The sequence below is a fragment of the Malus domestica genome, chromosome 15 (genome assembly GCF_042453785.1).
Source record: "Malus domestica chromosome 15, GDT2T_hap1".
Lineage (NCBI taxonomy): Eukaryota > Viridiplantae > Streptophyta > Magnoliopsida > Rosales > Rosaceae > Malus > Malus domestica.
In genome coordinates this window covers 13,924,340-13,935,447 of record NC_091675.1, presented here as the reverse complement: position 1 = coordinate 13,935,447, position 11,108 = coordinate 13,924,340, and the positions used below count along the sequence as shown (strand labels likewise).

General features: G+C 39.8%; 2 protein-coding genes across 2 annotated transcripts; one reads left to right on the top strand and one right to left on the bottom strand.

The window, feature by feature from the left end:
- Positions 1–3,981: 3,981 nt before the first annotated feature.
- On the top strand, positions 3,982–4,402 carry LOC139192281 (large ribosomal subunit protein uL24z-like). Its single transcript, XM_070814147.1, has one exon. The coding sequence runs from the start codon at positions 3,987–3,989 to the stop codon at positions 4,287–4,289; it is 303 nt and encodes a 100-aa protein (XP_070670248.1). The 5' UTR covers positions 3,982–3,986; the 3' UTR covers positions 4,290–4,402.
- A 3,107-nt stretch (positions 4,403–7,509) lies between these two features.
- LOC139191707 (uncharacterized) lies at positions 7,510–8,754 on the bottom strand. Its single transcript, XM_070812705.1, has 3 exons — positions 8,437–8,754; positions 8,062–8,271; positions 7,510–8,001 (listed from the first exon to the last, which is right to left on the bottom strand). The coding sequence occupies exons 1-3, from the start codon at positions 8,752–8,754 to the stop codon at positions 7,510–7,512; spliced, it is 1,020 nt and encodes a 339-aa protein (XP_070668806.1).
- Positions 8,755–11,108: the final 2,354 nt, after the last annotated feature.

The window sequence follows — 11,108 nt, the reverse complement described above, 5'->3', positions numbered from 1 at the left end:
TGGAGTAGGAATCCTCATTCTTCTAGGAATCCATCTTTGATTAGAAATCCTTCTTCAATTAGGACTCCTTCGTTGACTAGGAATCCTTCTTCAATTAGGACTCCTCACATCTTCAAATCTTCAATTTCGTCCATTGCTTTTGCTCCAAGCATGTGATATCCATTCCAAGCTCAATTTTTGCTCCAAAAAGCTCCAAAATGCATTGTTTTGCATACTTTGCCCTTAAAACCTGAAAACAAACGAAAATGGCTTAAAAGACTACATAACTAAGGAAAAACAACTTAAATGCACAAGAACTAGCTAACTAAGGTGCATAAATATGCTCCTATCAAATTCCCCCACACTTAGCTTTTGCTAGTCCTCGAGCAAAACAAAGAAACAAAACAAAACGAAATAAACGAAACACAACCTAAACCCTCCAACATTTGCCTCAGGGATTTCCAATGCACATGACATGTTAAAAATCATCATTCCCACAGATTTTAGTCATCTTTACACTTAAGCACATACTTAATCATAGTCACCACTTACTAGTTCACATTTAATCAATTAAAATGATGTTTTGAATGTAATAACAATCCTTAGAGAATTCGCTCAATTCCTTACAAGATATGCACTCAATTTTCACTCAGATTTTCTAACTACACACCCTATACTAGTTATATGTGAGAAGATTGATGTAGACATGAAAACGAACGCTCACATATATGTATAACAAAGAAAGCAATTTCTAGAGTTAATAAGCATGTTTAGATATGATCTCATGAATGGAATGCTACTACTTAGATGCGAGAACCAGTGACACCATATGCTCATACCAATTTCAAACTCCACAAATTGAAATACACAACACTCAAGATTGAAGTCAAGGGTTGTAACGAGGTTTGGGGTATTGGTTAACAAAGAAAGATAGGGATAACAAAAGTTCTTAAAGCAATAGCAAGCAAAGTAATGAAATCGCAACTTAGAATTCACTTTAGAATGCAAAAATCACTTTTAAACACAAGGGGAGGATTCATGCAACACTTAGGGTCAAATTCAACTTTTTGGACCCTTTCTTCAACAATCAACACTTTAGAACTTGTTTTCACATCTTTTTCAACTCTTTTCCATTCTTTTCACAACTTTTCTTTTCTTCTTTCTTTTCTTCACGAATTTTTCTCTCTCTTTTTTTTTTCTTTTCTTTTCTACCCGTGCCTCTTTAAAGACTTTGGCACACACACATAACAAATCCTTTCCCCCACACTTGTTTTCTGCAATACATTGATTAAAAGGAATTCAATTGAGTCATGCTTTACTATGCTTCAAGAACAAGGGTATGGATGGTCCTAATCTAGGCTAGGTGAGGATAGTATGGGTTAACAAAGAACATAGGCTACACAAGGCTCAACGGGGTTAAACTTAAACATATAATGAATTAGGGCACACGGCAATTTGGCTTTGGTGGTGGTCACTACACAATTTCATCTTGAACATGTGTTATGCAAATCAATAGCATGTTTTGAATGAAATTGGCATGAGTTCTAGCATTTGGAACTAAATGATGAAACGCCTTCAAAGTAGTAACCAAGCAAGGAATAATGAGATCATGCAATGACTTTAGAAAACAAGAATGCACAGATTATTAACTCTCCAAATAAACGTTTAGGCTCAAGTCTCACAAGGTTGTAGCGTTAATTTGAGTTCCTTCCTTCAAGCATGTTACAAAAACTGATTTTTCCTTTACGATTGCATGTGAATTCATAAGTTATAACCACAACCAAGCATAAACCAAAGAGTAAATCAAACTTTCATCCATGTTTATAATTCTCTTTAACAGTCATGCAATTACAAACCGAATCCTCATCATTGTGTTGGAAGGTACCCTAAGACACAAACAAACACACAAAAACAAATAAAAAAACAACTCTTTTTGGGGTTTTTCAAAACAATTTTTCAAATTTTTATGAGATTTTCGGATTTTTATGTCAAAACACACTAAAATGCATCAAAATAACTTAAAAACACTTAAAAACAGCAAGGAACAACTTTGGAAGTTATGGGTGATAAAACCCCACGAATTTGCATCAAAAGCACTTATTTACCCCCCCCACACTTAAATCAAACATTGTCCTCAATGTTTCAAGCATAAACTCACCAAAAAAAAAAAAAAAACACATAAACAAACAAACAGCAACTAAACACACTAAACATTGCAGAAACGAAACCACAACAACAAAGAGAAGGGTTAGGAACTCAAATTTGGAATTGGAGTGATTCCTAGGTCTTCTTTTGTTGAGTGCATGGGATGCCTCCCAAGAAGTACTTGCTTTAACGTCTTGCAGCCGGACGAAAAACACATTCACTCCCCATTGGAGCCTACGGCATGCTCCACAAAGTTGTCATAGTATGGCATCAATCGGTGCCTATTCACCTTGAATTCTTCTCCAGTTTTCATGCTTTAGATTTGGACTGCACCATGCACAAAAACATTAGTAATAACAAACGGACCAACCCACTTGGAACGTAACTTACCAGGAAACAACCGAAGGCGGGAATTAAAGAGTAACACTTTCTGCCCAATTGAGAATGATTTGCCACGAATCATCTTGTCATGGAAAGCCTTGGTCTTCTCCTTGTAAATCCGAGCATTCTCATATGCTTCATACCTAATCTCGTCAAGTTCATTCAATTGGAGCTTCCTATGTACTCCAACGGCATCAATATCCATGTTAAAGGTCTTGACCGCCCAATATGCCTTGTGCTCAAGCTCCACGGGCAGATGGCATGACTTACCATAGATAAGCCGAAAAGGTGACATGCCAATAGGAGTTTTGTAGGCCGTTTGATAAGCCCACAATGCATCATCCAAGCGCATGCTCCAATCCTTTCTTGTTGGACCCACGGTCTTCTCTAGGATTTGCTTGATCTCTCGGTTAGAAACCTCGGCTTAGCCATTTATTTAAGGATGGTAAGGTGTAGAAACCTTATGGGTGACATTGTACTTCCTCAACAACGCCTCAATGGTGCGGTTACAAAAATGGTAGCCTCCATCACTTACCTTGATGGACAACAATTGTTTATCGGGGAATGTTTCAACAATAGGTAGGGACTCTTCATTATGCACCATTCGGCTTAAGTGGTCAGCCACCACGTTTTCACTTCCCTTCTTGTCTCGAATCTCAATGTCGAACTCTTGAAGTAGCAACATCCAACGAATTAACCGTGGCTTGGCGTCTTTTTTGGTGAGCAAGTACTTCAAAGCTGCATGATTAGTGAAAACAATTACTTTAGTACCAATTAGATATGAGCTAAATTTATCTAAAGCAAAGACAACGGCAAGAAGTTCTTTTTCCGTAGTGGAATAATTCAATTGAGCATCATTCAACATCCGTGAGGCATAATAGATGACATGCGGCCTCTTGTCTTTCCTTTGTCCCAAAACAGCCCCTAAAGCATAATCGGATGCATCACACATAAGCTTGAAAGTAGGGGTGGGTTCAAAAAACCGAAAACCGAAAAAAACCAAAAACCAAACCGAACCGAGGCCGAAAAAAACCGAACCGAAAAAACACCGAACCGAAACTGTCAAACCGAACCGAACCGAATCTGACCGGTTCGGTTTCGGTTTTTGAGGTTCGGAAACCGAACCAAACCGAACCGAACCGATATATATATTTAATTTTTTTTTAAAATATTATAAATAGTTTAGTCATACAATCATAACAAAACATACCTTGTTGCTAAGTTGGTTTCGGTGAACCTTTTCAAGCCCCAAGGCACGGGTTCGATCCTCCAGGATGTTTGAGATGTTTTTTTTATTTTTTGGAGAACTTAACAAAACCCTTTAACCTTTTAACCCTAGCAACCATACCCATACCTTTTATTTTTTTTCATTCCCTTCCTCTCTCTCGTTCCCAGCCTCCTCTCCTCCAGTGTAACCCCAACCCAGCGCAGCCGAGCCTCATCTCTCTCGCCGAGCCTCCTCTCCTCCAGATGTCCGATCGATGCCGGTGCGCAAGGACGACGAGGTCCAGGTCGTGCGTGGGACCTATAAGGGCCGCGAAGGCAAGGTTGTCCAGGTGTACCGCCGGAAGTTGGTCATCCACATCGAGCGGATCACCCGAGAGAAGGTGAACGGGTCAACCGTCAATGTCGGCATCAACCCCTCCAAGGTCGTCATCACCAAGCTCCGCCTCGACAAGGACCGCAAGTCTCTGCTGGACCGCAAGGCCAAGGGCCGCGCCGCCGCTGACAAGGACAAAGGCACCAAGTTCACCGCAGAGGATATCATGCAAAACGTCGATTGATTTCGATCGATTTCATTTGGGTTCGTGTTTTTGTTATTGAAATGAAATTAGCGACTGTCAAGTTAAGCACTTTAGTTTTGATTATGCTTTAATGGATTTGGCGTTTAATCTGATCTTCGATTTGAGAAAAAAAAAATTTGGTTCTACACTGTGATGCTTGCTTGTTCTGCACTCTCGCCATGTCTGCACTGTGATGCTTGCTTGTTCTGCACTCTCGCCATGTCTCGCCATGTCTGCACTGGTGATTAAATTCTGGATGAAGCATTTACATTTTTCGGGATGCTGGATGAAGCAATGAAGTAGCTGTTAATTGTTCTTTACAACCCAATGCCAAAAAGTACAACAGTATGCAAACATAAGTTCATAACAGAAGGTGGAGTTTAGAAGTACTGAATCATATCACTTGTCTCAGATGTTTGTTTAGGTTACTGGACCTGTTTTTTTCTGTTTGTTTCTCGGGAAAATTTGCAGGCCCACCTGGTTTCATTTCTCTGGTTGTTGGATTTGCAAGGTAAAGTTTTCTGGGTTTTTACTTTGTTGCTCCAAAAGGGTCTTAGAAAGTCTAATTCTTTGAAACATTTATGTGGGTTTTGTTCAGTTGGTGGGTTGTAAATCTCTTATGGATAACATCTAAATTTTCATTTTTTGGAGGAAAAAAAAAAAAAAAAAAAACCGAAAAAAACCGAAACCGAACCGAAAAAACCGAACCGAAAAAAAAACAGAACCGAAAAAAACCGAAAAAAATATGGGCCGAACCGAACCGAACTGAAATTTCGGTTTGGTTTCGGTTTTGGCAAAAAACCGAACCGAAAAGAACCGAACCCAGCCCTACTTGAAAGGTAGGCTCCAATCCGGTGGGACAATGATTGGTACCGTGGTCAACAACTCATTGAGTTGGTTGACTGATGCCGTGCATTCCCCATTGAAGTCAAACGCCACATTTTTTGTAGGAGTTGGCAAAGAGGTTGGGCAACCTTTGAGAAGTCTTTGATGAACCTACGATAGAAACCTGCATGGCCAAGAAAAGAACGGACCTCTCTAATCGAAATAGGAGAGGGTAAATGACGCACAAGATCTATCTTTGACTATCAACCTCAATACCGTTTTCAGAGATGATATGGCCTAAAACTATGCCTTGTTTAACCATGAAATGACATTTTTCCCAATTAAGAACAAGGTTAGTTTCAACGCATCGTTTTAAGATCAAACTAAGATTATGCAAGCAACCATAAAAAGAATCACCAAAAACGCTGAAATCATCCATAAAAACTTCAATTATTTTCTCAACATAATAATAAAATATGCTCATCATACATCTTTGAAATGTGGCAGGTGCATTACATAAACCAAAAGGCATGCGACGATAAGCAAATGTACCAAAAGGGCATGTGAACGTGGTTTTTTCTTGGTCCTCGGGTGCTATGACAATTTGATTATAACCAGAATAACCATCAAGAAAACAATAGAAAGCATAACCAACTAACCTCTCAAGCATTTGATCAATGAATGGCAAGGGGAAGTGATCCTTTCTTGTGGTGGCGTTTAGCTTCCTATAGTCGATACACACCCTCCAACCGGTTTGAATGCGAGTAGGCACAAGCTCTTTTTCGACATTTGCTACCACTGTCACTCCAGATTTCTTTGGAATGCATTGAACGGGCGAAACCCATCTACTATCTGAGATTGGATAGATTACTCCACAATCTAAAAGCTTGATGATTTCCTTATTCACAACTTCCATCATAGGAGAGTTGAGTCGGCGTTGAACCTCTCGAGATGTTTTAGACCCCTCCTCCAAAAGTATGCGATGCATGCACGTAGTAAGGCTGATTCCTTTTATGTCGACCAATGTCCATCCAATTGCTGTTTTGTACTCCTTTAGCACTCTCACCAACTTATCCTCTTCTTGTGCCATGAGTGAGCTTGAGATGATGAGGGTAACGTCTCATCTTCTCCCAAGAAAACGTACTTCAAATGACTAGGCAAAGGCTTAAGTTCAAGTGTAGGTGGCTGCACAACTGAGGGAAGCATCTTATTAGTCGAAACTGAACTTAAAATTGGGTCCAACAACTTACTAGATTGTGGTGGCAATGATTCAAGGGCAGCCACCATCTCAATAACATCATCACTAGGGGGCACGCAAAGGAGAATTCATGCATGCCGTGGGTTTGCATGGTTGCTGCTTCCATGTTTTGCATGTCCATTCCTCGTGCAATGACCAATTCAAGTGCATCGTCCTTCAATTTGTCAAAATGGTCCTGCGCCAAAGAGTCAATTATATCAATAGCAAAACATAAATGATTCTCACTAGGGTACTTCATAGAATCAGAAAGATAGAAATTAATAAGTTCCCCATCAAATTCCATCGTCAATGTTCCATTAAACACATCAATCTTTGTCCGGTCCGTTTTCATGAATGGCCTTCCAAGGAGGATGGGCAATGAAGGGGCATGGTCCGACTCGTCCATCTCAAGCACGTAAAAATCTACCGGGAAGATTAAATGATTAACCTGCACTAAAACATCTTCCAAAACTCCCTTTGGATAGGCATTAGATCTATTGGCTAATTGTATAATTACACCATCATTTTTCAACTTTCCTAAGTTCATAGATGCATAAATTGAATATGGCATGACATTTATAGATGCACCTAAGTCTAACATGGCAGATTCAAAACGAGTCTTACCAATGACACAAGGAATTGTAAAACTACCCGGATCTTTGCATTTAGGGGGCAGTTTGCGTTGCAAGATGGCTGAGACGTTTTCACTTACTTTTACAACTTCCTTGGTCGAAATCCTCTTCCTAGTGGTACAAAGTTCTTTCAAAAATTTGGCATACCTCGGGACTTGCTTAATTGCATCCAAAAGGGGGATATTGACTTGAACTTTTCTAAATGTTTCCAAAATGTCCTTTTCAGCCTCCTCTTTCTTTGACTGCATAAACCTACGAGGAAAAGGTACATCGGGTGGAATATGGTTAGTATTAACTGAAATTGGACCCATCTTACCTGATTTGGACGGATTGGATGGATTAGGGGATGTAGGAGGCTGCGGCATGGGTGCTTCCTTCCTTGCCGTGGCCTTGGCTTGATCATCTTCTTTGAATTGCAACTTCTCGTATTCTCTTTGGGCTGATTTAGATGGTTGTGGATCAGTTCCAACTTCTTTTCCACTCCTTAGCATGATTGCCTTGGCAGATTCAAAGCCTCATTTCGGATTCATAACGGTTGAACTATGAAGTTTTCCTTGTTCTCGGAATTGCCCATGAACTCCACAATCTGCCCTACTTGCTTCTCCAACTTGTCCACCTTTTTGTCCCTAGTTTGCATTCCCAGCGCTATAGAAGTTAGTAATTGAAAAATCTGATCATTATCAATAGACGAACCTGATTTGTTTTGGGCAGGTTGTGCTTGAGGTTGTGTGGGTGCAAATGGTTTTTGATAGAAACCCGGGGGTTGTTGCCTAAATGCACTTTGTTGTTGACCTTGTTGGGGTTCTCTCCATTTGAAATTTGGATAATCTCTCCATCCCGGATTGTATGTATTAGAGAAGGGATCATTCCTTGGTTGGTATTGATTCCCAAAGCCCACGGCATTGAGTGTCTCCCACCCTCCGTTCTCAATCAATTGTGGGCACTTATCCGTGAGATGTCCTTGCATGGAGCACACGCCATAAGCAGCCACATTTTGTACTTTTGGTCCTTCCACAACCTGAGAAAGAAGAGTAGTAAGGTTAGCCATTTGATTTTGAAGTTCGGAAATAGCACTTACCTCATTCACTTGGTGTTGTCGTGGAATGCTTCTTTGTCCAACACCTTCATATTGTTGGGCATTCAACGCTCGATTAGCAATCAAAGTCTTTGCAGCCGTGGGGGTCTTGTCCACCAAGGCTCCTCCCGCTGAGGCATTTAGCATTTGACATTCAATTGGGAGAAGCCACTCGTAGAAGTATTGTAGAAGAAGTTCCTCATTCATTTGATGCTGTGGACATGAAGCAACAAGAGATTTAAAATGTTCATAATAAGTAGGAAAAGATTCACATTCATCTTGTTGAATTCCACTTATCCTTTTTCGTAGAAGAATAACTCAAGAAGTTGGGAAAAACTTCTCTAAGAAGGCCTGTTTCATGCTCTCCCAAGATGTTACAGTTCCGGGAGCTAATTCATATAACCAATCTTTCGCCTTTTCCAAGAGAGAAAAGGGAAAGGCCTTCATCTTCAATATACTCACATCGACGTTGATGGGGGTCATGCTTGAACACACCACCTCGAACTCTTTCAAGTGCTTGTTGGGATCCTCCATGGACAACCCATGGTACTTCGGAATATGGTGCAGCAAGCTTGACTTCAACTCAAACTCCTCGGTTTTGCCTTGGGCAGCCGCGGGGTATTGGATGCATAGGGGTGCGGCATTGTCCAATCCCAAAGCGGAAAGCTCCTTGATTGTTCGGTTATCCGCTGCCATGTCTTGCACTACTTCACCCACCCTTGCCGTGGGTTCTTCTTCCTCAAACTCAAATTCGGCCTCTGAATTTGAACTTAACTTGATTCACTAGGTTCTGGATTCTTCCTCTTTCGTCTCAACTCTGGCTTGAAATCGTCGTCAAAGTCCAAGATATGTTCACGAACCGGATGAGAACTCCGAGTCATAAACTAGTACCTAAGAACAAGGAATTAAAACAAGGTCAGAATCTGGACTTAATTAAAACAAAACAAAATAAAAGATCCAAGGGATTAGCAACTTTGCTAATCCCCGGCAACGGCGCCAAAAATTTGATGTGAAATATATAAGCACACAAATTAAACCCTCTTTTTATCAATTGTAGCAAAGTATGTAAGTCAGGAACGTTCTAGGCCGGGGATTAGGAGGGATTGCTAAAACACTTAAAACTGACTCAAAAACATAAAACAAAGTTTAAAACACTAAACTAGACTCAAAGAATGCAAAACTAAACTAGAAAACACTAAAACAACTCAAAACACTCAAATCTGCCTAAATAACACAAACTAGGCAGATTTGAACTCTAACACTCTTTTGGACGAATTTTGGGTTTTCCTAGACTCAAAACACTTAAAAACACAATCTAAAACATATTCTAACTAGTTAGACACTCTAAAGTAAATGGGGGTTTGGTTTTGGACAAAAATCAAATAAAATAAAACAAGAATGACTCAAACAAATTTTAGACGAAATTAATCATCATCAGATGGATGATTGGCTAGCTAGGGGTTCTTCTCCACACATGTCACACTTGCATACAAAACGATTTCCAATTGCTTTTCAATAACCCATGAATTCTCAACGCCCCAAGTTAATTAGATACGCTTAAATTAACCTTTAGATTTTCCTTATGTCAATGAATTGGATGGAAAAAGTGCATCGCAATCAAATTATTCCTCAAAAGTTCCCTACATGAAAGCGCATAATAGAGATACAATCAAAGATCATTACGTTCAATGAAAATCATAAGTATTGATGAGGCACTCGTAACTATGAAAGCGCATGAAACTTATGCCAAGAATTTACTTAACGCGATTGTGATTAACAACCTTTACTACGTGTGAATATAAGTTCATAACAATTAGGTGAGACTTCCTTATATCCTAGCATTAGATTTATGCATGAAAATTAAGCGTGCACTCTCAACCAACACACACAAATCAGTTTTAATTCATATAGATAAGTAAATTGAATTCACAACTTATGAAACACAATTGAAAGTAATCAAATCATATAGCAAGCATGAACATGGTTTCGAATTCCCCCTAGCCAAGTGGGGCTTACTTCCTCATAATCGCAAAGCAAAGATAAACAAATTTAGACATTGAAAACACAAGAAAGAAAACACCTAAACGCTCCAGCGATCCAAACTGAACAACAAGCACGTCCAAGGCCTCTCCTCCTTCCTATTTGCAGCGGCACAAGGCTTGGGGACAGGTTTTGGGGGTTATGTGTATGGAGGAATGGATGGGAGATGGTGTGGTAGTGTTTAGGGTGGATGAGTGGTGCGGCAAAGGGTGTTTAGGGTCAGGAATTATGGAAGAATGGTGATGAAGGCTGCGGCAAAGAACAAGGATGTGTTTCAGGCGTGAATGATGAATTATGAGGGGTGGTGGGTACGGCAAAGGGTGAAATATTAATATATATATATATATATATATATATAGGCACCTAAAACCCTAGGGAAATCAGATATGGACTTGTAGAATCCAAATCCATAAGGAAAAAAGCTTAAACAATCAGAATCCTCAAGGGAAAAGGCCAAAAGGTGCGGCAACTAAGGAAAGAAAGGATAAGGCTTCTAGAATGCCTTGCAAGGCAAGGAAAAAGGGTTTCTAGAATGCCTTAGGTGCGGCAGGTATAGGGAATTGTTCTAGAACCTTTCTTTGTGTCCATAAATGCTTAGGAAACCTTTAATGTTGCTGAAACTTAAGGCCATTTAGGTTTAGGAAAGATCAACCAAAAATAGGAAACTTTAGGTTTAACTACTACTTTAAGTAGGAAACCTTGTTGGAGTAGGAATCCTCATTCTTCTAGGAATCCATCTTTGACTAGGAATCCTTCTTCAATTAGGACTCCTTCTTTGACTAGGAATCCTTCTTCAATTAGGACTCCTCACATCTTCAAATCTTCAATTTCATCCATTCCTTTTGCTCCAAGCATGTGATATCCATTCCAAGCTCAATTTTTACTCCAAAAAGCTCCAAAATGCATTGTTTTGCATACTTTGCCCTTAAAACCTGAAAACATACGAAAATGGCTTAAAAGACTACATAACTAAGGAAAAACAACTTAAATGCACAAGAACTAGCTAACTA